At 38.4% G+C, this 24,581-nt stretch overlaps 1 protein-coding gene across 1 annotated transcript in view; it reads left to right on the top strand.

Annotated features, from left to right (window-relative positions):
• Nucleotides 1–24,581, top strand: part of dcc (DCC netrin 1 receptor) — a 165,531-nt gene that overhangs the window by 26,820 nt on the left and 114,130 nt on the right. The window contains exons 3-6 of the mRNA XM_067408279.1: nt 777–907; nt 6,083–6,243; nt 10,299–10,411; nt 11,221–11,544. Of these exons, the coding sequence (XP_067264380.1) occupies nt 777–907; nt 6,083–6,243; nt 10,299–10,411; nt 11,221–11,544 (729 nt within the window). The remainder of the gene's footprint in view (nt 1–776; nt 908–6,082; nt 6,244–10,298; nt 10,412–11,220; nt 11,545–24,581) is intronic.

Genomic DNA, 24,581 nt, shown 5'->3' with positions numbered 1-24,581 from the left:
TTCCTGTTTATCACTGTGAAGCTGCTTTGAGACTATCTTTACTGTATAAAGCGCTGTAGAAATAAAGCTGACATTAGTGTCATCGCTCTGTGACTTTAACACACTGAACGTCAGATTCACGGACAACGTCTGCGTTCCTGCCTGACATATAAACGACAGCATTAATAGAAGTTAAAGCCTGTTTTGCATAATTTATTCCATTCTCCTGGGTAATTGTGCTTTAGTCAAATGAGCAGAGGCATTAGAGATCTCGCGGTCTCTCGTACCGCATTAAACAAGCTGAAACACAACGATGAACCGATTCACAAACACACTGTGACTCTCAATCTGTTCATGTTGGGTTTGATACCGGTGAAGATGTCTGTCATCATTTACTTGCATATTGTTGTAAACCTGTATAACTTTTTGTGAAACTTTGGGGTTCAAACATCAGTGGACCCGTTTGACTTTCATTTCATGGACAAAAAAAATTCTTCAAAATGTCTTCTTTTGTGTTTGACAAAAGAACGACATGAGGGCGAGTAAATAATGAGAGAATGATAATTTTTAAGAGCTGTAATCATGTATTTTGACATGATCTGATCTGATTCATTATTAATAACGAGCAACTTTATGATCTTTATTAGTGTTTGTGCTGGTTGCATCTCTTTGACATGGCTGAAGTGTGTTTGTGAGATGAGATCAACTGTGTTTGCATCAGGTTTTCCCCGGTTGAGCCCCATCTGTGGCCCAGACGCGAAGTGAAGCAGCTGCCGTCTCCACCCTGATCTCCGCAGGTCCCCTGGGAGCCTTTAGCACTGCAGCATCTAGACCAGTGCCTGCTCTTTATCATGATGTCAGCCGCAGTCTTAAATCAAACCCAGATATGAGTGTTGGTGCTGCAGTGCTGCTGGATGTCCAGGATGCAGTAGGATCAGTGTTTGGGTCACAGATGCAGGACTGAACTAACTCTGTAAAACTTCATGCCGAGTGCTGAGTCAGGGCCTGATATACTTACGGGGAACTTCTGTTTAGTTCTTCACATAGGGTTAAAAAGAAGTGTGAAATACCTTTTCAGCGATATACTGTTAATGGACATCCCTGACGCCGCCCACAGTTAGATGAATATATAAATATGTGCTGCACTCTTTACTCTCGATAAATACTCTCAGTATGTGTCAGCTCCGTCAGTTTTTGTCAACTCCGTCAGTATTTGTCAACTCCGTCAGTATTTGTCAACTCCGTCAGTATTTGTCAGCTCTGTCAGTATTTGTCAACTCCGTCAGTATTTGTCAAGTCCGTCAGTATTTGTAAGCTCTGTCAGTATTTGTCAGCTCCGTCAGTATTTGTCAACTCCGTCAGTATTTGTCAACACTGTCAGTATTTGTCAGCTCCGTCAGTATTTGTCAACTCTGTCAGTATTTGTCAACACCGTCAGTATTTGTCAGCTCCGTCAGTATTTGTCAACTCCGTCAGTATTTGTCAGTTCCGTCAGTATTTGTCAACTCCGTCAGTATTTGTCAACTCGTCAGTATTTGTGAGCTCTGTCAGTATTTGTAAGCTCTGTCAGTATTTGTCAACACTGTCAGTATTTGTAAGCTCTGTCAGTATTTGTCAGTTCCGTCAGTATTTGTCAACACTGTCAGTATTTGTCAGCTCCGTCAGTATTTGTCAGTTCCGTCAGTATTTGTCAATTCGTCAGTATTTGTGAGCTCTGTCAGTATTTGTCAACACTGTCAGTATTTGTCAGTTCCGTCAGTATTTGTCAACTCGTCAGTATTTGTGAGCTCTGTCAGTATTTGTCAACACTGTCAGTATTTGTCAGTTCCGTCAGTATTTGTCAATTCGTCAGTATTTGTGAGCTCTGTCAGTATTTGTCAACACTGTCAGTATTTGTCAGTTCCGTCAGTATTTGTCAATTCGTCAGTATTTGTGAGCTCTGTCAGTATTTGTCAACACTGTCAGTATTTGTCAGTTCCGTCAGTATTTGTCAATTCGTCAGTATTTGTCAGCTCCGTCAGTATTTGTCAACACTGTCAGTATTTGTCAGCTCCGTCAGTATTTGTCAACTCTGTCAGTATTTGTCAACACCGTCAGTATTTGTCAGCTCCGTCAGTATTTGTCAGTTCCGTCAGTATTTGTCAACTCCGTCAGTATTTGTCAACTCGTCAGTATTTGTGAGCTCTGTCAGTATTTGTAAGCTCTGTCAGTATTTGTCAACACTGTCAGTATTTGTCAGCTCCGTCAGTATTTGTCAGCTCCGTCAGTATTTGTCAACTCCGTCAGTATTTGTCAACTCCGTCAGTATTTGTCAGTTCCGTCAGTATTTGTCAATTCGTCAGTATTTGTGAGCTCTGTCAGTATTTGTCAACACTGTCAGTATTTGTCAGCTCCGTCAGTATTTGTCAGCTCCGTCAGTATTTGTCAACACCGTCAGTATTTGTAAGCTCTGTCAGTATTTGTCAACACTGTCAGTATTTGTCAGCTCCGTCAGTATTTGTCAACTCTGTCAGTATTTGTCAACACCGTCAGTATTTGTCAGCTCCGTCAGTATTTGTCAACTCCGTCAGTATTTGTCAGTTCCGTCAGTATTTGTCAGTTCCGTCAGTATTTGTCAACTCCGTCAGTATTTGTCAACTCTGTCAGTATTTGTCAGTTCCGTCAGTATTTGTCAACTCCGTCAGTATTTGTCAACTCCGTCAGTATTTGTCAGTTCCGTCAGTATTTGTCAGCTCCGTCAGTATTTGTCAGTTCCGTCAGTATTTGTCAACTCCGTCAGTATTTGTCAACTCTGTCAGTATTTGTCAGTTCCGTCAGTATTTGTCAGCTCCGTCAGTATTTGTCAACACTGTCAGTATTTGTCAGCTCCGTCAGTATTTGTCAACACTGTCAGTATTTGTCAACTCCGTCAGTATTTGTCAACTCTGTCAGTATTTGTCAGTTCCGTCAGTATTTGTCAACTCCGTCAGTATTTGTCAACTCTGTCAGTATTTGTCAGTTCCGTCAGTATTTGTCAGCTCCGTCAGTATTTGTCAACACTGTCAGTATTTGTCAGCTCCGTCAGTATTTGTCAACTCTCAGTATTTGTCAACACCGTCAGTATTTGTCAGTTCCGTCAGTATTTGTCAACACCGTCAGTATTTGTCAACTCCGTCAGTATTTGTCAACTCCGTCAGTATTTGTCAACTCCGTCAGTATTTGTCAGCTCCGTCAGTATTTGTCAGTTCCGTCAGTATTTGTCAACTCCGTCAGTATTTGTCAACTCCGTCAGTATTTGTCAGCTCCGTCAGTATTTGTCAGCTCCGTCAGTTTTTGTCAACTCCGTCAGTATTTGTCAACACCTTCAGTATTTGTCAGCTCCGTCAGTATTTGCCAGCTCTGTCAGTATTTGTCAACTCCGTCAGTATTTGTCAACTCCGTCAGTATTTGTCAACACCTTCAGTATTTGTCAGCTCCGTCAGTATTTGTCAACTCCGTCAGTATTTGTCAGCTCCGTCAGTATTTGTCAGTTCCGTCAGTATTTGTCAACACCGTCAGTTTTTGTCAACACCGTCAGTATTTGTCAGCTCCGTCAGTATTTGTCAGCTCCGTCAGTATTTGTCAACTCCGTCAGTATTTGTGAGCTCTGTCAGTATTTGTCAACACCGTCAGTATTTGTCAACACCGTCAGTATTTGTCAACACCGTCAGTATTTGTCAGCTCCGTCAGTATTTGTCAGCTCCGTCAGTATTTGTCAACTCCGTCAGTATTTGTCAGCTCCGTCAGTATTTGTCAGTTCCGTCAGTATTTGTCAACACCTTCAGTATTTGTCAACACCGTCAGTATTTGTCAACACCTTCAGTATTTGTCAGCTCCGTCAGTATTTGTCAACTCCGTCAGTATTTGTCAGCTCCGTCAGTATTTGTCAACTCCGTCAGTATTTGTCAGCTCCGTCAGTATTTGTCAACTCCGTCAGTATTTGTCAACACCGTCAGTATTTGTCAACACCTTCAGTATTTGTCAGCTCCGTCAGTATTTGTCAACTCCGTCAGTATTTGTCAGCTCCGTCAGTATTTGTCAGCTCCGTCAGTATTTGTCAGCTCCGTCAGTATTTGTCAACACCGTCAGTATTTGTCAACACCGTCAGTATTTGTCAGCTCCGTCAGTATTTGTCAACTCCGTCAGTATTTGTCAGCTCCGTCAGTATTTGTCAGCTCCGTCAGTATTTGTCAACACCGTCAGTATTTGTCAGCTCCGTCAGTATTTGTCAACACCGTCAGTATTTGTCAGCTCCGTCAGTATTTGTCAGCTCCGTCAGTATTTGTCAGCTCCGTCAGTATTTGTCAACACCGTCAGTATTTGTCAACTCCGTCGGTATTTGTCAGCTCCGTCAGTATTTGTGAGCTCTGTCAGTATTTAACACCATCAGGTGGAGGTTTTTGTAAATTTTGAAAGAAATATCTTTTCTTTTCTTTTTTTTCAATTTATTGTGTTAAGATATTAAAACATCAAATGAACTACATGATACCATGTCTGATTTACCTAAGAACATTGGTTATATATGTTTAATATTAAAAAGGAGGTTAGAGATTTAAGGAATTTAAGAACTGGATTGTTCATAATAACACTAACCCAAGAAAAAAAATAGAGAATGTATTTCATCACATAACTCCATTAGGAAGCTGACAGAGTTGAACGTGAACCCCTTTTTTTTTTAACAAACTGTACACAACAGGTCAAGATTAACAACTCGTATTCTGAGGTCAAAAATACTATTACAATGGCCCGGCAAGGGTGTGTTAGTTCACCCATCTTGTTTACGTTATATACTAATGAGTGTGTGTCATGTCAGGATAACAACTTTTTAATCAAATTCTCAAATGATACAGCAATATTGAGTTTATTGTACAGGAACATCACACCTCTGCAGTATTTTGATGAAGTTTCGAGGTTTGTTGGATGGTGTGATGATAATTCCTTGATTTTAAATGGAAAGAAGACTGTTGAGATGATCTTCGACCGCAGATCTGTGGGAGACCATAGCCCTGTAATAATACATGGAAATATTATTGAACAGGTTTCATCATATAAATACTTGGGCGTTTATATAGACATATAGATTTTATTTTTGTTTTATCAGTCTGTTTGTGAGAGTTTGATAAGATATGGAATAACAGCATGGTATGGAAACCTGACTGTCCAATCAAAATCAAAACTTGTACGACTTGTACACACTGCTTTAAAGATTGTTGGGTGTGACGAGAAACGATCTATACAGGAGCTGTATGAGATATCTATTTTAAGACAAGCTAAGAAAATTGTTGCTGATGAGACACACATTTTACATGAGGATTTAAAGATGTTACCCTCTGGGAGATGATTGAGGATTTTGAAGTGCAAATCAAATCACTACAAAAATTATTTTGTGCCAACTGCAGGCAAACTATTTAATAGGGAATTGCTTAAATGAAAGAACAGGTAGGGTATTGTTGTTTTATCTTGCTTGTGGTTATTAGTAATTTATTATGTTTGTACTGTTTATGTGAGTTTAATGTTGCACTGGCTATGTTATGGTTGACCAAGATGAATTTCCCAGCAATGGGACAATAAAGTATATTCAATTCAAATCAATTATTACATAACTGAAGACTATAAACTGTTGTTGGATTAATCAAATTAAAATAGCATGCTTTAATGTGTCTGACGGAGTTGACACAAATTCAGTTACATTGAATAAATGTAGAATAACATTTTCATAAAAGCCTGTTTTGTTTGGCAGTGTTGTAGGGTCTAGTGTGTGATGCTGTGAGATCTGATGTTGATCAGGTGTTTATGGCTCGTTCTCTCTCGACCCCTGACAGGATGTTTTAAGTGATTAAAGATGTTCCAGCGAGTTCGACAGTCTCAGAATGGGATTATTGGGATTAAATGCAAAGGTCAGACCTGTGTGTGTGCAGTAGTCACTGTATTAAATGTGGTTGTTACAGCTGTAATCATTTCTAGTTTGTCACACTAGAAATGAAAGGCTTATCTGAGAGCGTTGCATTGTGGGAAGTGCTGAGAAAATGGCTTGAATTGAGTTTTAATTGATTTGATATTAATGTCACACTCTGTTTTCTCTCAGTCTCTTTGTTTCACTCGTCAGATCGTCAAACTACTGATGTCTGACCTACAGGAGTGTGTGTGTGTGTGTGAGACTGAGATCAATAAGGTGACTGGACACATGGTAACCATGGTGACAGCCAATAATGAAGAGATGAGAAGATTTGTGAGAGCGGACGGGATGTGAGGAGTTTAGTGTTTAGTTGAGATGTTCGTCAGGGTGAATCTCATCACGTATGTTTGTTATATTTACAGCGTATAAAAGAGTTTTTCTGGGCTCCGATGGGCTCGTGTTGTGACTCACTGACCTCAGTGTGGCTTTGAACTGCAGCACAGGATAATAAACATCCTCCGCATCCACATCAAACCCAGACGCTGCCGCGTTTCCTTTAATCTGTGTGAGTTCTGGAGTGTCGGGTCGCTACCTGTTGCCTCTCGAGTCGCGTTCAATCACAGTTTCCTGAACAACAGAGTCTCCGGCGCGAGTCTCTAGCGGTTTCTCTACTGCAGATGGTTTCATAATTGTGTTCTGTGTGCTTTTCCCTTTGAGATGAAGGACACGGTTGTGTTTCTCTCCAGTAAATCTGCTCTAACTGTCAGCATCACTGGTGTCTTTTAAATGTAACGATGCTAGTAAAAGTGCATAAAAACATATCTAGTAACATTAACTAACATTAACGTTTTTTTATATATATATATATATATATATATATAGTAATAATTTCACATTATTTCTTCAAATTAATGAATTAATAAAAAACATAAATACAATATATTTTAAATATTTGATCTAACTATACAGAAATTGAATAGTCTTCACTGCATAAATAATACATTTAATATAGATTCAAACTTATTAAAGCTACAAAAGTTATTCAGTCAAGAGTAGTGAGTGATTTTCTCTTGGTCTTTTGTTCTTTGATTAACATTAAAGGTGACCGTGATTATGAATGAAAAAATCTTTATTTCGGTTACATAACATATAATGTATAATTTACCCACATAAGCATAAAAATATAAACAGAACCAACCGAAAAGGTGTAGGCTGAAGCCATAGCTTATTACACCTACCCTTATTACAGCGTCACATACCCTCCAACTGATATTAGGTGTGCAATTCCATCATCACAATTTACAACATTTTACACATTACAATACACAACTTAAGCTTCCATCTTATAATTCATATATATTTTGGATTTGAATTTTTTTTTAAACTGAAATATAGAGTTGCTTCTCTTAAATTCGTCAGTTAGACCGTTCCACAAATCGACCCCTTGAACCGAAATACAATTCTTTTTTACATTAGTTTTGACCACTGGTTTTTTAAACATATCCTTTCCTCTTAAATCATATTTACCTTCCTTAATTTCAAACAAACACAATATATTTGCTGGCATAATTTGTTTTTTAACTTTGTACATAAACAAAGCTGTATTAAGACTAACTAAATTGTAAAATTTTAGTGCTTTAAATTTAGGAAATATTAATTTAGTTGATTCATTGAATGAGGAATAATTAACAATCCTAATAGATTTTGTATTTGACTTATAGCTATACCCCCAAATTTCAATGCAATAAGTCATATATGGTACTAAGAGAGAACAATACAAAATATACAATGTAAATTTGTTTATGAAATACTTGATTTTATGTAATATAGCAATGGTTCTTGACATTTTTGACAATACAATCTATTATTACTCCTAGAAATTTTATTTCCATTACTCTTTCCAAAATCACATCACCAATTTTTAAGTTTGTACGATTATGTATTTGTCGATTATAAAGATATTTAAAGATAATTTATTTGCATCAAACCACAGTTTAATTTGAAGTAGTTCTCTCAAAACATTTGTAAGAAGCTGGTGTAAATTGTCACCAGAACAATATAAAGTTGTATCGTCCGCATATAAGACACCCTTTAACAAATCAGACACTTTACAAAAGTCATTTATATATAAAATAAACTATTTAGGACCCAGCAGAGACCCCTGGGGCACCCCACATGTCACCCTACATATTTCAGAGTTTTCATCATTAAAGTGTACATACTGGTACCGATTGTCAAGATAACTCAAGAATAAGCGGGCCCTCTAATTATGATTTGACTTTTGTAACTTTAGTTAGTGTGTAATGTTGCTGTTTGATCATAAACAACATCTGCAAAGTTACGACACTCAAAGTTCAGTGCAAAGAGAGATATTTGAACACCGTTACTGACAATCCTCATTTTGTCTGCGTGAGATTCTCCAGCTTTGTTGTTGTTGAGCTGTTAAAGCTCCGCCCTCTTCTGGAAAGTGGAGCTCATTTGCATTTAAAGGGACACACACAAAAACGGCGTGTTTTTGCTCACACCCAAATAGGAGCAAATTTGACAAGCTATAATAAATGATTTTGAGCTGAAACTTCACACACACATTCTGGAGACACCAGAGACTGATATTACATCTTGTGAAAGGCGCATTATAGGTCTCCTTTAAGGCTGCTGTCACTTTAAGACCTACCGCATATGACACGGATCTGACACGCATCCAATGTCCTCACAACTCTTTACCGTCATTTAAAGGGGACCTATTATGCCCCATTTTACAAGATGTAAAATAAGTCCCTGATGTCCCCAGAGTGTGTATGTGAAGTTTCAGCTCAAAATACCCCACAGATAATTTTATATAGCAAGTTAAAATTGCTGCTTTTTTGGGTTGAGCAAAAAAAGCACAGTTTCAGTGTGGTCCCTTTAAATGCAAATGAGCTGCTGTGCTCAGCCTAAGAGGGCGGAGCTTCAAGAGCTGATTCTCCGGTGTCAGGAGTCAGTCAGGACGCACTATAATGTCAGAAACTGGGAATATATGCTTCATGGAGATAGAACAGGTATAGTTTAGTTCAGTTACGGTTATAACTTAATATTGTCGTCTTCCACTTTATTAGTACAAGCCTGTTGTAGCGGACCCTGTCCGAATGATTGACAAAACTTTACAGATGAGATTTATGATGGTTATTGTACTTCACACAAGAGATGAAGCGTCCGTTTTAACTCTAGTAGATCTCTGTAAGAGCTTAATAAAACAGTGCAAGTGTGCATTAAAATATTATCCATAAACTCTCTCTCTCCCTTGCATTATCATCAACATACACAGCGAATTACAGAGAAACACTCGTTACAACTAACAGTAAACAAATATATAAAGACCTTATGCCTTTTCGGGTGGTGCTTAATAAACTGGTAAACTTTATATCTGTAAATGAACTCCGATGAACTGTAATAAAGTGCTCTCACCTTCATTACTCCCGTATCCAGCATCACTCTGGAGACTGGATGTTTTGTATTGTCCCTTTATATTGACATTCATTCACAAAGCAGTCCGGTGTGAAATGATTCACGCAGACATAAATGAATTTCAGTAGAGTTGAGCATTTTCTTCAAAAACAAAATGAATCCACCTCGTCTTCAGCGGCTCAGATTTCGGGAGTAAATGGAGAGAGCTCTGTGGATGAATCCATCCAGCTACAGAACACCTAAAACGCTTGGAAGTCATTCTCGTCAGTGCAGTACTGTCAGACTGCGTAAACTCGCTGTGAACTCGTTCAGGGCGGTTCTATGTTCAAACCGCAGTGTCTGTCATCATTCGTGGGCGGGGCCTGTGGCTAATGTGACGTCACACTGGCAGGGATCTGGAAACGGCTTGTTCTGAGACACGGCTTAAGATTTATGGGGATTAAAAAAAAAAAGAAGCGGGTGGATTTTTATCATTATAGGGTGGTTGTGTACACACACTGCCAACACACCATGCAGAAGGGAATTTTGCATAATAGGTCCCCTTTAAGACTGTAACTCATTTAAGACGGTGCGGTGGGACATGATCGTCTCCTGATGTGATGCTGAAAGTGTCTCTATGTGAGAGTTTACTTTAGATGATGAAATAAGTTCTCCACACTAGCCGTGAGACTCATAACCAAAGGCTGTGATGAGGTGCGTTTGTCTGTGAGCAGAGAAACATCAGATCTCCTTCCACAGATCCCACATCTCTCTCTCTCATTGCACATGTGGACCGTGTCGTTCTGTCAGTCAATCGCATTTAAAATCTCCCCTGCTGCTGCTGATGGAATCCTGACAGGTTTTTTTCAATTACTTCTGCTTCAGTGTGTCAAATAAAGGACGAGTGGCGTTCTCCATCTCTCTTCACGCTCGTTCTGCTCCATCCCAGATCTTCTGTCCTCTTTTTGTCTTTATAACACAGTTTCCATCTCAAAACGCCATTCCATATAGAAGAGCTGTCGTCCATGAGAGATGGAGATGAAGAGCGCAGAAGATGCATTTACTGGCTGACACTGAAGGTGTTTAAGATTCACCGTCTTCTCTCCGTTTCTGTCTCCCGTCCTGATGGAGCGCTTCGGCTCTGATTTTGGGGGAAGTGTGAGTCTGTGCGATTCTGCAGAACGAATTTAGCAGGTTAAACGGAGCCGAAGTCCTTCTCCTCTCACGCACGTGTTCTGATGTTTTGTGCTGGATGAGAGCGTCGTTGATGTTTTTTAGTATTCTGTGTCAAGTTAAACTTTTAAAAGCTCCTCTCAGAGCCTTTTGATCACAGAAACATGTCTCGTGTGAACTGGGAGCTGAAAGCATGATCAAATGAGCCCAAATATTGCATAATAAGCGAGGTGTGTGTGTTTGGAAGTGTGTGAATGCGTTGGATCCGTGCGGTGCAGAAGGGTTTGTCACGCTGAGCGCTGGAGTATCGGCTCCTCGCGCACAAAACAAAGACACAGATAGAACGAGCTGCTTCTCAGCAGGTATGAATTAGCATTTGAATTAGCGGCGTTGACAGAGTGTAATGCGCCTCATGCAGTCGCTGCGGAGGGGTGAGAGCTTCTGCTAAACGCAAGACATGAGACACGTTAATGCATTTCAATGAAGGAGACTGAAGAGACTGGTGCTCACACACACACACACACTTTTAAACACCACAGAATTTAGGATGAAATCCGATCATACGTGTGTTTAGTAAATGAGCTGCTGCAGACATTAGCAGGTTTTATTCAGAAAGTATGTGAAGTGTTCATCACTGATTCTGTTATTTTCCTGTTTCCTACTATAAAGCTGCATTGAATCTGTGCTGTATGAAGCTGTCTTGACTGATCTTCCGGTCTCTCCGTCCACAGGCTCGGATCCTCCGCGGGCTTTCGTGGAGCTGCGTTTCGTGCTGGAGCCGCTGGACGCGGTGACGGTTCGCGGGGGCGTCCTGCAGCTGGACTGCGAGGCGCGCTCCGACCAGGGCATTCCCGTCATCGCGTGGAAGAAGGACGGCGTTCTGCTGAGCGCGGTGGTGGACGACAGGAGGCAGCAGCTGTCCAACGGGTCGCTGCTCGTGCAGAACGTGGTCCACTCGCGGCACCACCGGCCGGACGAGGGCTCGTACCAGTGCCTGGCCACGCTGGAGGGCGTCGGGGCCATCGTCAGCCGCACCGCCAAGGTCATCGTCTCTGGTAGGAGATCAGCTGAACTTGATGTCACTTCACATCTGCAGAATGAGTGTGGAATCAGGGGCTCGTCAGCACTATATAACGAAGGCTGAACTGTTTTCAGGACAAGAGTGTATTCATTAATGTCAGGTCGGGGCGAGTTGTCACATGCTCTGTGTTTCAATGCTTTTTTTAAACACTTATTGTGGGGGGATCTAACTGCAATTTAAAAATGTAAGTAAAAAATCCAGGTTTGCTGTGCTTGTTTGCCAAAATTTTGTGATTATATGACAGTATGTATGTGAAATAATAACAATAATAATAATAAATAAAAACAAAAATAAGAAATATTACTATATTAAAAAATAAGTATGTAGGAAAATATATATAATAATTATTATTATTATTATTTTCATTATAGCTATATAATTGCAATACTATTTAATATTGCAATGAAATAATAAACAAATAAATAAATAAATAAAAATTACTAAATAACAACAAAATAAGAATTATTACTTTAATAAAAATGAGTATGTAAGAAAAATATATAATTATTAATATTATTATTTTATATTACAGCTATAAAATTACAATACTAATATTTAATATGGCTATAAAAAGATGATAGTAGTAATAATTTAAGAATTGCTCAAAAATGAAATGAGAAACATTATTATAGTAATATTTACTGTAAAATAAGAAAATATTTAAGAAGAAATATATATTATTATTATTATTATTATTATTCTATTTTACAGCAAAAAATTACAATACTATTATTTTATATAGCTATAAACAGATGATGATAGTAATCATAATATAAAAATTGCTAAAAACTAAAATAATAAACATTATTATAGTAATATTTCACTGTAAAAAAGATTTAAGAAGAAATATATAATATTAATTATTAGTATTCTACATTACAGCAAAAAATTACAATATTTAATATAGCTATAAAATATAAATAAATAAATAAATAGGAAATATTACTATCCTATATTACTATAAAAACAGCATTAAGGAAAAAATATATTGTTTTACATTACAATTACAATACTAATATTTATATATTCATTTTCAAATGTTAAACCATCAAACTTTGTTGCTGTAAAAATGCAGGAGCCTCGTGAAGATGTTTGGATCATGCTTCGATCTCAAATACATGTTAAAGCGACAGAGATTTCAATATTATTTTATTTTAATCAAGCAGACTTATTTTTTGGCACTTTTCATATGAAATTAATATTTAATATAGCTTAATATAACAAGTGCTTGTGCCCATGATGCTCTCGGCTGTTTGTGTCCTTTTAATTTTAACTTATTCATTGTAATTTTTAAAGCCAGCACAATAGTTTGATGTTGCGAGTTGTTTTTTCGCGTTTGGTCGGTTTTTGTGAGGTTCCAGAGAATCCGGTTCTTCAGACGGTTCCGGTTCAGATCTGGTCTTTGCTTTGGTCAGTCGTGTGTGTTTGGACGTTTCATTGTGCTGGAACAGAAACAGATCCTGAAACACAGAATTAAAATATTATTATTGATATAATATCAATCTAACTTCATTAAAAGGCTATAAAAATATTCAAATAAATACTGTAGTTAGTATATATTATAGTTCTGTTAATATCATATAGAGGGCCTTTGAATATGGTATCGACCTTCAGGTGCTCTGGAACATCATGATGCAGTTCTGACTGGGATAAGCCATTAATCACATGATCAGTGCGCTTTTGCTCCAGTCAAGGTTTGATCAACTGCCTTCTGATGTTTCTGAGGACCTGCTAATTACATTAAACACATTTAATCACTTGACTTTTCATTTGGACACTCACACACACACACACTTGCGGAGGGGAAGATAATGTAATGACATTAAATATTCACATGCAGCTTCATTATCATGGCGTTATCCTCATGCAGCATGTCCTGTTTGGCATTAATGATGTCAGGCTCTTCTCTCTGGACTCACACTGAAGCTGTTCTCCTTCAGGTCAGATGCAGACTTCGGATTTCAGTATCAGTCTGTAATATTCACACACACACCTGTCCATATCTCCATCTGATCCAGTGTTCAGCTCCTTCACATTCCACATTATACAGTAAATTCCATTTTTATGACTGGATCCGTGTTTTCTGCATCCGGTCAGGGTTTTGATTCTTCACGCAGGCGCCGGTTTGACCCGTCGGTGGACGCGTTATCGCAGGACATTAACTCAAAGTCACATTCGGTAGCTTCACAGACGCAGACGGAGCGTGTGATGTGACGAGGCTGACGACACGCTCCCGCTGAAGATGATTTGGGTGTGTGGAGAGCAGCAGTCATTATCTGAAGATATGTGAGAGCGAGAGATGAAATAAAGCTGATTTAACAGCTGGAGCTCGGTAACCTTCAGAGGGACATTAGTGCCGTTCTCAATTTCCACATGCAGTTTGACTCGTTCATGCTTTCCGCTCTCGCGGCCGCGGTGCAAACGCTCTGGGAGCTGCTGATAATGCGGCCGTAAACGAGCCGTTTCATTTGTGTGAGCGGGAGACGCTGTGCGGTCATTTCTAAATGAGCACGACTCATTGTTTGAGATGTTTAAAGTGTAGGAGAGGAAGATGATTCACGGCACACTGATGGAGCACTGGCCTCTCTAGAATCACACGCCTTAATAACGATTGTGCTTCCTAAACGACTCCACGTATGATCCTGATCCCTTTGTGTTGCGTTCACGCTGAGTTTTAGCTCTGTGTGTTTCTGGACGTCAAGATAAACTGTTGTGAAATCACTGCTTTTGTCTGGAGCGTCACAGAGTCGGTCAGCCTGAAGAAATATGATGCATAAAGTCAAGGTCGGGTTAAAACACACACACACAGATTCCAAACAGAGTTATGAGAGCAGTGCATTGTGGGCCATTAGAGTTGAGTGACATCAGTAACCTTTCCTCAGTTCCTCTGAACGCTCTCAGACGGCCTTTACAGCAGTGAGGAGCGTCTGAAGTGAAGGACACGGCTTTATCCTCAGAAGGAGCCGCGTTTGACAGTCTTTATAATGTCAGGATATGAGCTGTTTTCATGTGATGAACTCTCAATGACTGCCGAAGAATATCAAGCTAACAAATAAACAATCTGCGAGCATTTCTTCACCCTCGTGTCATTTCAACTCTGTGTCTGAGTTTAAAAATATGCTTTTAATTAATGTTTTTGCCTTGTTTTTCAGTTCTCAGAATGTCTAAAGATTCTTAAAGCAAGATCAGTTTAACTGAGAAGCTTCGCCGCATGAGAAATTAAGACTCATTTTCATTGATTAAAAACAGAAGAAAAGAATTAGTTTTAATTAGTCTTTTGTGTGGTTTTCCAGGTAAATGTCTACAAACTCTTGAGACAAGATCAATCTAGTTGCATGAGCTGTTGTGTCTTTAATGCGACTGTATTTAATTCTTATTGACTTTTTTCCACTTGTTTTGAAGGTGCCCTAGAATCAAAAAGTGAATTTATCTTGGCATAGTTGAATAACAAGAGTTCAGTACATGGAAATGACATACAGTGAGTTTCAAACTCCATTGTTTCCTCTTCCTTATATAAATCTCATTTGTTTAAAAGACCTCCGAAGAACAGGCGGATCTCAACATAACACTGACTGTGACGTAACAGTCGGGATCATTAATATGTACGCCCCCAATATTTGCATATGCCAGCTCATGTTCAAGGCATTACACAAGGGCAGCCAGTATTAACGTCTGGATCTGTGCACAGCTGAATCATCAGACTAGGTAATCAAGCAAGAACAATAGTGAAAAATGGCAGATGGAGCAATAATAACGGACATGATCCATGATATCATGATATTTTTAGTGATATTTGTAAATTGTCTTTCTAAATGTTTCGTTAGCATGTTGCTAATGTACTGTTAAATGTGGTTAAAGTTACCATCGTTTCTTACTGTATTCACGGAGACAAGAGCCGTCGCTATTTTCATTATTAAACACTTGCAGTCTGTATAATTCATAAACACAACTTCATTCTTTATAAATCTCTCCAACAGTGTGTAATGTTAGCTTTAGCCACGGAGCGCTATCAAACTCATTCAGAATCAAATGTAAACACCCAAATAAATACTTTACTCACATGATCCGACGCATGCATGCAGCATACATGACGAACATCTTGTAAAGATCCATTTGAGGGTTATATTAGCTGTGTGAACTTTGTAAATGCACTGTATTATAGTCGAGAGCTCGGGGGGGTGGGGAGCACGAGCATTTAAAGGGGCCGCAGCCTGAATCAGTGTATAGTTAATGATGCCCCAAAAAAGGCAGTTAAAAAAAATGTATTTAAAAAAATCTATGGGGTATTTTGAGCTGAAACTTCACAGACACATTCAGGAGACACCTTAGACTTATATTACATCTTGTGAAAACTGGTTCTAGGGCACCTTTAACTCTTGTGCTGTTGAAAACCCTATCACACTCGTGGCGTTCCCGGCCTGCAAAAAATAGCTTCTAAATCTCTCGTTGTGCTACCTTATCACCAAATATTGGATTCAATCTTTTTGTCAGCTTGATTTCTTTCAATTAGGACAGGTTTTGTGTTTATTTCTGGAACGGATCGACCGTAGGCCTCATTGATCTGAGCTCATGTACCTCAGTTTTTCAGTTAAAAAAAAAACATTATTTGTGGAAAATTTACATAAAATATGAAAAAAATCACACTGTTTATCACACTAGTAGTTTAAACAGGAAATGGGTTGTGAAATGCTTTTATTTTGTTTTTATTTATTACAAAATGGCACAAAGTCACACTTTAGGCGTTCCTGGTCAAAAATGACCGGCCCTCAAAAATAACTTATAAATCACACATTACAATATTTTTTATGCAAATATTGGATTTAATCTTTTTGTCAACTTGTTTTCTGTAAATTAGGACAGGTTTTGTATTCATTTTTGAAACTGACTGATCTGAGGATGAAGTTCATGTCTGTGCAAAAGAAAGCCTGTAATACTCAAAATGCTTATTTGTGTACATGAACATGTGTGTATATGTGTGTGGATGCACGAGTATGCACATATCCACATATGCACAAGTCCGAGGCCTTTACTTTTGCTTGCCCACATGTATATATGTGAACACAAACATGATGAACACGCTCCTGGACACTAATTGTTTCTCTGATTTTTGACTCTCACATTCATTTTCAATGGGCGGTCATTTCAGACCAATGTAAGCTCAGATCAATGAGGTCTACAATCAGTCAGTTTCAAAAATGAATACAAAACCTGTCCTAATTTAAACAAAACATGTTGACAAAAAGATTGAATCCAATATTTGGTGATAGCAGAACGAGTGATTTATAAGCTATTTTTGTAGGCCGGTCATTTTTGACCAGGAACACAAGTGTGACACTCTGCAATTTTTGTAATAAATAAATAAAAACAAAATAAAAACATTTCAAAACAAATGTTCTGCTTTTCTTCTGCGTTTCAAAAATAAACAAAACCTGAAGAAAACAAGTTGACAAAAAGATTGAATCCAATATTTGGTGATAATTATGAGAGATTTATAAGCTATTTTTTTGTAGGCTGGTCATTGCTGACTGGGAACGCCACAAGTCTTACAATGTAGAAAACAAAACACAAAAAATTACAAAAATTATCAAAAAAATTTGGGAAGTTGTTAGACTCTGCGTGAGAAAAGTCAGTAAATCTTAGTCCAGTGCGATGACATTAACTAGCATTTTTGGGTACAAGAAAATCCTCTCCGGGTCAAAATGACCCGAACACAACGTGAACGTGAAAGTATCTGGAAAAAAATGACTTTGTCTTTTTTCTCTTCTGATTGGCTGTGATTTTTGATTGATTTGGTTGCACGTGCAGTGAGACTCCGCCCACACACTCTTCTGATTGGCTGTTTTTCGTGATTGATTAGGCTGTGGGCAGACCAGCTGCTTGTCACTGGAGTCTTGTCGCATCATATCTGGTTAGGACACTGTGAAAAGTCTGAGTTCAAAACAAGCAAAAGAATCTGCAAAAATGGCTTCCTAACAAATTCCTGAAGGAAGATACCTGAGAGGCAACACTGCATGAGATATTACGATTAAAATAAGTTATAAACAAGTGAATAAATCTGCCAGTGCAATAAGAAAACATGCATGATACAGTCTGTCCAAACTCAATGTCTCCTCATTTCTGCAGTGTTGTTTCATCATGTGGGTTTGACCAGCATCAGTGATGACAGGATCATTCAGGGCTCCTGACCTTGACCTCGAGGAGCTTTACGAGGACGAGCCCCTCGTTCGTTCTCTCGGGCTGGAGGCTCAGCTAAATCAGATTACACGCGTGTCACACGCGCCGCTCCACCTACGCTGCGCTGTAATCCAGTTACCATCACAAACGCTCCCCAGACGCTTCCTAACCATAAGTCTGTGAAATGAAATGAGCGCCGCTGACGTGTTTAATGAACACATGGAGTTCAGGAGGTGACACGCCACAGATCAGTCACATGACCGGCGCTGTGATCACGTGACTTTAGACTGAACTCCCATCAGCCCTCGTCGGTGCTGGCTAACGCTCATTAAACAGGCAGATGATGTGGGGTGTTTGTGGTTTAATGAGCGTTACAGATTACACTCCAAATGAGTAAATGCAAATCTGAGGCTGAAAACAGTTTTTAAGGACTACAACGAGCTTCTTCCTGGTCATTAACCCTAAAATTTACATAAACCCCGCCCCCGAGAACACATCACAAAGGGGGCGGGGCCATGTTGGTCTGCTTTAGAGAAGAGGAAGAGTTGTTGTAATCGAGTGTTGTTGTCATGCCGTCATTTTATGCCAAACGAGCACTGGATTTACTCAAAAGATGAACATGACGGCACATGCTAGTGGATGAGTTGAATCAACTCCACAGCAACTACATCAATTTATCCACTAACCATTCAGAAACGTCTAAAAGTTGTAACTTCTTCCTGAGTCTCTCCATCAGTTTGAACAATGTAAGTCTGAACACTTTCCTCATTTTGGCTGCGTGAGATTCTCCAGCTTTGTTGTTGTTGAGCTGTTAAAGCTCCGCCCTCTTCTGGAGCAGCAGCTCATTAGCATTTAAAGGGACACACACAAAAACGGCGTGTTTTTGCTCACACCCAAATAGAGGCAAATTTGACAAGCTATAATAAATGATCTGTGGGGGATTTTGAGCTGAAACTTCATTCTGGAGACACCAGAGACTGATATTACATCTTGTGAAAGGGGCCCGTTAAGAATTGTGATTAAGACTTATTTTCTTATATTGTATTTGCTGTATGTTCCTTTGGTCAGAAGCATTTTGGCTTGTGTGAGTTTATAAAAAGCAGATTCAGAAGTGTTAGAATTGAGTTTTGCGGCGTGACGTTGATCTCCACAGGAGCGTCTGTGTAATTTCCTGTCTGTGGAGGAACGTATTATTGCTTTTTAGAAGCCGAGCAGTTAAATGACGTTCATCTGGGCTTATTTCAGATATATTATATTACTCAGCGTCTAATAGCGCTGTGATGCAGACGGGCCTGAAATAAGCCCTAATGCTGCTGTTCCAGTTGAGCGAAATCACATTTACCATCATCACTAACTATAGGCGTAACTGTAAGCGTATTTACTCACAGGTGAATCACAGGGAATAGTTTTGTCATGCTGCTTCATCCTCAAAGCGACGGTGGACACGGCTGTTTCTCTCTCTCTCCCTGCGGTGTCTTTGAAGGTGATGCAGACAGACGGACGGACGGAGCGTCGGCCTCCTCCATCATCCACTCCACATGAATATTTCAGAGCTGCTCTGATGAGAGCGGATGTGATGGAGGAGAGGAGCGGGAGGCTTTTATCCGGCACGGGCCGGGAGTAATTACAGTCTCTCCCGTCTCTTCTTCCTTATTCTCTTTTCCTCAGCGTCTGTGTCTTTGTTCAGATGAAGCTCCTGATGCTTTGTGGATGTTTGGTGTCTGGATTCACATTGAAACTGGTTGCTGTGCTTCAGCAGATCTGGGCTTTGATGTGTCCATCAAAACATGTTGACCTGCGGCGCGGCGCGGCGCTCTCACCTACAGCGGCGTCACAGCGGGCGCTGCGCTCCTTCCTTATGCTGTGCTTGCTCTCCTGAATCACGATTCATTAACTCGTTTGTTTTATGAATTGATAATGTGACGTCTGTGCTTTACTGTCAGGTCAGAGCGGGATCTGATCTTTGTTGGCTTTATTAGGATGTGAGCGTTCAATTTGGCAGCAGGATTATTTGAATAATCTCAGTATGAAATAATAATGATATTTAATAATATTTTTAATAATATCATTATTATGAATAATATTAAATATTATAAATAATTATGAAATATTATATATAAAATAATATTCAATTAAAAATACCAAATAACATTAACAATAATAATAAAATATTTGATATTTAATAATATTATTATAATAATTATAAATAATTGTAAAACATATATATATATATATATATATATATATATATATATATATATATATATATATATATATATATATATTTTATAGATATTTTATATATATATATATATATATATATATATATTATATATATAATACTTTTGAAATATAATATATAAAATAATATTAATCATAAAAATAATGTAATATTAAATAATAAATACATATATAAATATTTAATATGTAAATTAATAATAATAATAAATATATTTAATATATTATCAAATAGTATATTAATCTGATTAGTTATATTAAATATTAAATTATATAAAATATTATTTTAATAATAAAATATAGATAAAATTATATAATATTAAATGTAATAATAATAATATTATATAAAATAATTAATGAATATAAAATATTCATATATTATCAATAATGTCAAGTAATATATTTTTAGATTATTTAAGATTATTTTTGTTACACTAAAAAAATGCTGGGTTAAAAACAAGCCAAGTTGGGTTGAAAATGGACAAACCCAGCAATTGGGTTGTTTTAACCCAACTGTTGGGTTAAATGTTTGCCCAACCTGCTGGGTAGTTTTATTTAACCCAACTATTGTTTGACAATGACTATATGGCTGACTTAAAATGAATCTAAAATGAAATTAAAATGTTCATTTATTAAACATATTAATAAATGTTAATTTTCAAGATATTTTGGGTTCATTTTAAGTAAGCAATACTGTACTTTTTAAACAATAGTTGAGCTAAATAAAACTACCCAGCAGGTTGGGCAAACATTTAACCCAACAGTTGGGTTAAAACAACCCAATCGCTGGGTTTGTCCATTTTCAACCCAACTTGGCTTGTTTTTAACCCAGCATTTTTTAGAGTGTAATATTGTATTTAAATATTAAATAATATTTTAAATAATAATAATTATAATATTTTTATTATTTAAATGTATTATTTAGTAACCTCTGTATGTATCTCTGGTTTCACTGGACCCGAATCAGACTCATTTCTTACACATTTACATAAGATGCGATGTTTCGAGAAGTTAGACTTGACTTTTTATCTTGACATGGTGTGTTAAAAGTTAATTAGTCGTCCATCATGACCGTCTCTAATCGTAATGAAGACGCAGCAGGAGATCCTCAGTTACAGTATTTGATGTTTTGAGAAAGTCTGATTTAAATCATGTTCTGTCCTGGTCGACTGATGATCTGATATCAGGATTCATTAAGATCATCGCTGGAAGAATCGAGTGAGTCAGAGAGATTATAGTGTGTCCAAACACACACTCACACACTCACGTGCATGTTCACACACACCTTACACACTTCTAATTAATCATATTTTCTGGGCGTAAGCATTAATCTCTTATTCTTTCAGTTCCCAAGCTGCTCAGAATTGCTGATTGAAGCGTTAGAGCGATCTGATGCTTTCGCATCTCTCCTGCGCTCGCAATATCAAAATTTTATATCAGTCCCCAAAACTCTTTGTGTATTAAAATGCAAGATCCTGCAGCGTGACGATACTGAGAGTCGATCGAATGAAGCCTGTATTTATAATGCATCATAAGTGTTTTCTGAATTCATTATCAAGCTCTTCTTTAAGGATTATCATACACATTATAATGCATTATCTTTTAAGGCAAGACAGCACAGTGAATATACTGCTTTAACAATGTTTAAATATGCAAATAGGGGCTAATTATATATGCACTAATTTGCATGCATTGAATAAAGCCTGGTTCAAAATTCTAGTTTGATTGTGTTGACATAGAGTTTATATTAGAGTGCATTTTGGATTTCTCTCTTTATCACTCCATAAATCAGAGTTTTCTGACTCAAACTCACTGCCTTTAGCCCTTCTAATGCATTAAAAAATATAATGTTACCATGTTTTTACCATGCTATTACTTCATTTATCCCCTTTTTATTAATTCATTTAATCTGTAAAGCCACAGTTCACTTTCGGGTCAAAATTTAGTTTATATAGTTATGTCTCTTTAAAAAATCAGACAAAAATAAATGTGTATTTTGAAAGTCTTGACAAGCTTACAAAGTCTTCATACTAAAACTATGGATTTTTTTTTTTAATTATATGTGCCCCTTCTGGGTCATAATGGACCCAAATACAAAGATATGGATTGATAATGAAATCTACAGATGCAAATAAACACTTAAATGTCTGTTTTGGATGTTTGCCTTCCACTAGTCTGAAAGAAGACTGTTATGGAAGCAAAAAAGACCACAAAACTGACCAGTGCATGAAAACATTATATCTGGCCTTCAACATTATAACATTTCATACATAATAATATCCATGCTTATGCCTTTAGAGAGTATAATCCATTATAACATATATGAGCATTTGGGTGTGAGCAAAAACACGCCGTTTTTGTGTGTGTCCCTTTAAATGCAAATGAGCTGCTGCTCCAGAAGAGGGCGGAGCTTTAACAGCTCAACAACAACAAAGCTGGAGAATCTCACGCAGCCAAAATGAGGAAAGTGTTCAGCCTTACATTGTTCAAACCGGAGTCGACACTGATGGAGAGACTCAGGAAGAAGTTACAACTTTTAGACGTTTCTGAATGGTTAGTGGATAAATTGATGTAGTTGCTGTGGAGTTGATTCAACTCATCCACTAGCATGTGCCGTCATGTTCATCTTTTGTGTTGAATTGACCCTCGTTTGTGAAGCAGTCCGGCGTAAAATGACGGCATGACAACAACACTCGACTACAACAACTCTTCCTCTTCTCTAAAGCAGCCCAACATGGCCCCGCCCCCTTTGTTGTGTGTTCTCGGGGGCGGGGTTTATGTAAATTTTAGGGTTTGTGATGTCACCAACACAGGAAGAAGCTCATTGTAGTCCCTACCAGCCATTTGTTGTAGTCCTTAATCGATTACTGTAAAAGAAAATATCTCTCTTTGCATTGAACAGATGTTGTTTATGATCAAACAGCAACATTACACACTAAAGTTAAAAAAGTCAAATCATAATCAAGGACCGCTTTAAGGTTGATATCATTACTGTCTAAACTATGCATGCATATATGGTCAGTTGCATGATTTTATTGATTGCATTCAGCATGATGTTCTGAAGAGACTCATCTGAGACCCTTGATAATGCATCTGTATCCAGCGGTGTAGATCACACTACTGTGTGTGTTTCTCTCTCTCTCTCTCTCTCTCTGTTTGGCCCAATTACTGTGTGTTTTGACTTGCAGACCCGCTGTGCTTCATGATGCATGTTGGAGTGCTGCTCTGTCTGTTTCTCCCATCAGCGCTGGTCGTCTTGATGTCTGAAAGCACTCTTTTCCTCTTTTGTGGCTCCGTATGACCCATTTCCTCATGCCATGCGTGTTGTTAGCGTGGGCCGGCGCTCCAGTTTGTGCTGCCTTATTGTTAAGAAAAGCCAGACAATATGTTTCCATCACGCTCAATGACCTCGCATTCATCATTTTGTATCTTGTAATGAAGAATTGCTTTGTGCTTTGTTTTACTCTGGGCAACGATGCCGTAATGAGGCCGTACAGAAACTCAGAGAACCTCGTTTAGAACAAATCTGTGACGTTTAGCAGGAAACGCAGGATCAGCCGATTACATAACCTTTCATTCGCTTTATTTCATTTTCAGTGGCAGATTTGAGTTTTCTGGGCTCATTATGACAAGTCAAGCATTTTTCACTACACACATTAATTTTTATAATATCTTAATATGAGAATCGACTCTGAACTGCTGAAACGAGTCGTCAGTGATTCAGTCTCACGTCCGTTTGTAACTAATTTGCATAATGCCAGCCCATTGGCTGCCGGTGAACAGCGTCTCTTGGCCCCGCCCTCAATCACTGTAGTTGTGTCTGAGACTGGAAGAGTTTGGTTCGTGTCGTTCATGTCGAGAAGACCAAAGCAATACAGTAAAACATTAAATGATTACTGTTCGTATCACTGTGAATCAAGAGCTGAGATTCAGATATGCTAATGAGCGTTTGGTTTCTGACCAATCAGAGCAGAGCAGCTCTCAGAAAGGCGGGGTTTAGAGAGAACGAATCTTCGAACGAAGCGTTTCAGACACTGAGAGAAAAGAGCTGATGCTGCAGTGGATATTATGAGAAAATAAAGTGTTTTTTTGTCATTAGATGAATGTGAACCTGCTGTAGGAGACTCTAAAACAACATTAGGAGCTTTAAAATAGCATAATAGGGCACTTTACCAAACTCCAGCTAACCAGTGGCATTTGTCTGTTTTCAGCCGCTCGATCAGCCCACTGTCCATTACAATCGACAGAATCCGTTGTCTGATTGCCTTCAGTGGGTTTGTTGACTTCCTGTTCAATTAGTTTGCATACAGCGGCGTCCCGCGGCTCTGCCGCTCGGCTCCTAATGAGGCTCGGCGTAAGCGTTGACTGACAGATTACGACCCGTCCGCACGGCCAATTAGCAGACCAATGACAACAAAAATAGCTCTCTGATTAGCGAGAGACGCAGGACGGCCTCCTGCGAGATGACGGTCGTGTAAGCAGGTGGGCCGGCGCGAGCAAAGCATTGTGGGTCGTTAGATTGCATCTTAATTAGTCTGCGAGGTCTTGCCCTTTGTGTCGACTGAATCAAATACTGGCATAATCACGGCAGATAAATGC

This window comes from Chanodichthys erythropterus, chromosome 13 (assembly GCF_024489055.1).
Source record: "Chanodichthys erythropterus isolate Z2021 chromosome 13, ASM2448905v1, whole genome shotgun sequence".
Taxonomy (NCBI): Eukaryota; Metazoa; Chordata; class Actinopteri; order Cypriniformes; family Xenocyprididae; genus Chanodichthys; species Chanodichthys erythropterus.
Note: the sequence above shows the minus strand (reverse complement) of the source record. Positions and strands in the feature narration are given on the sequence as shown.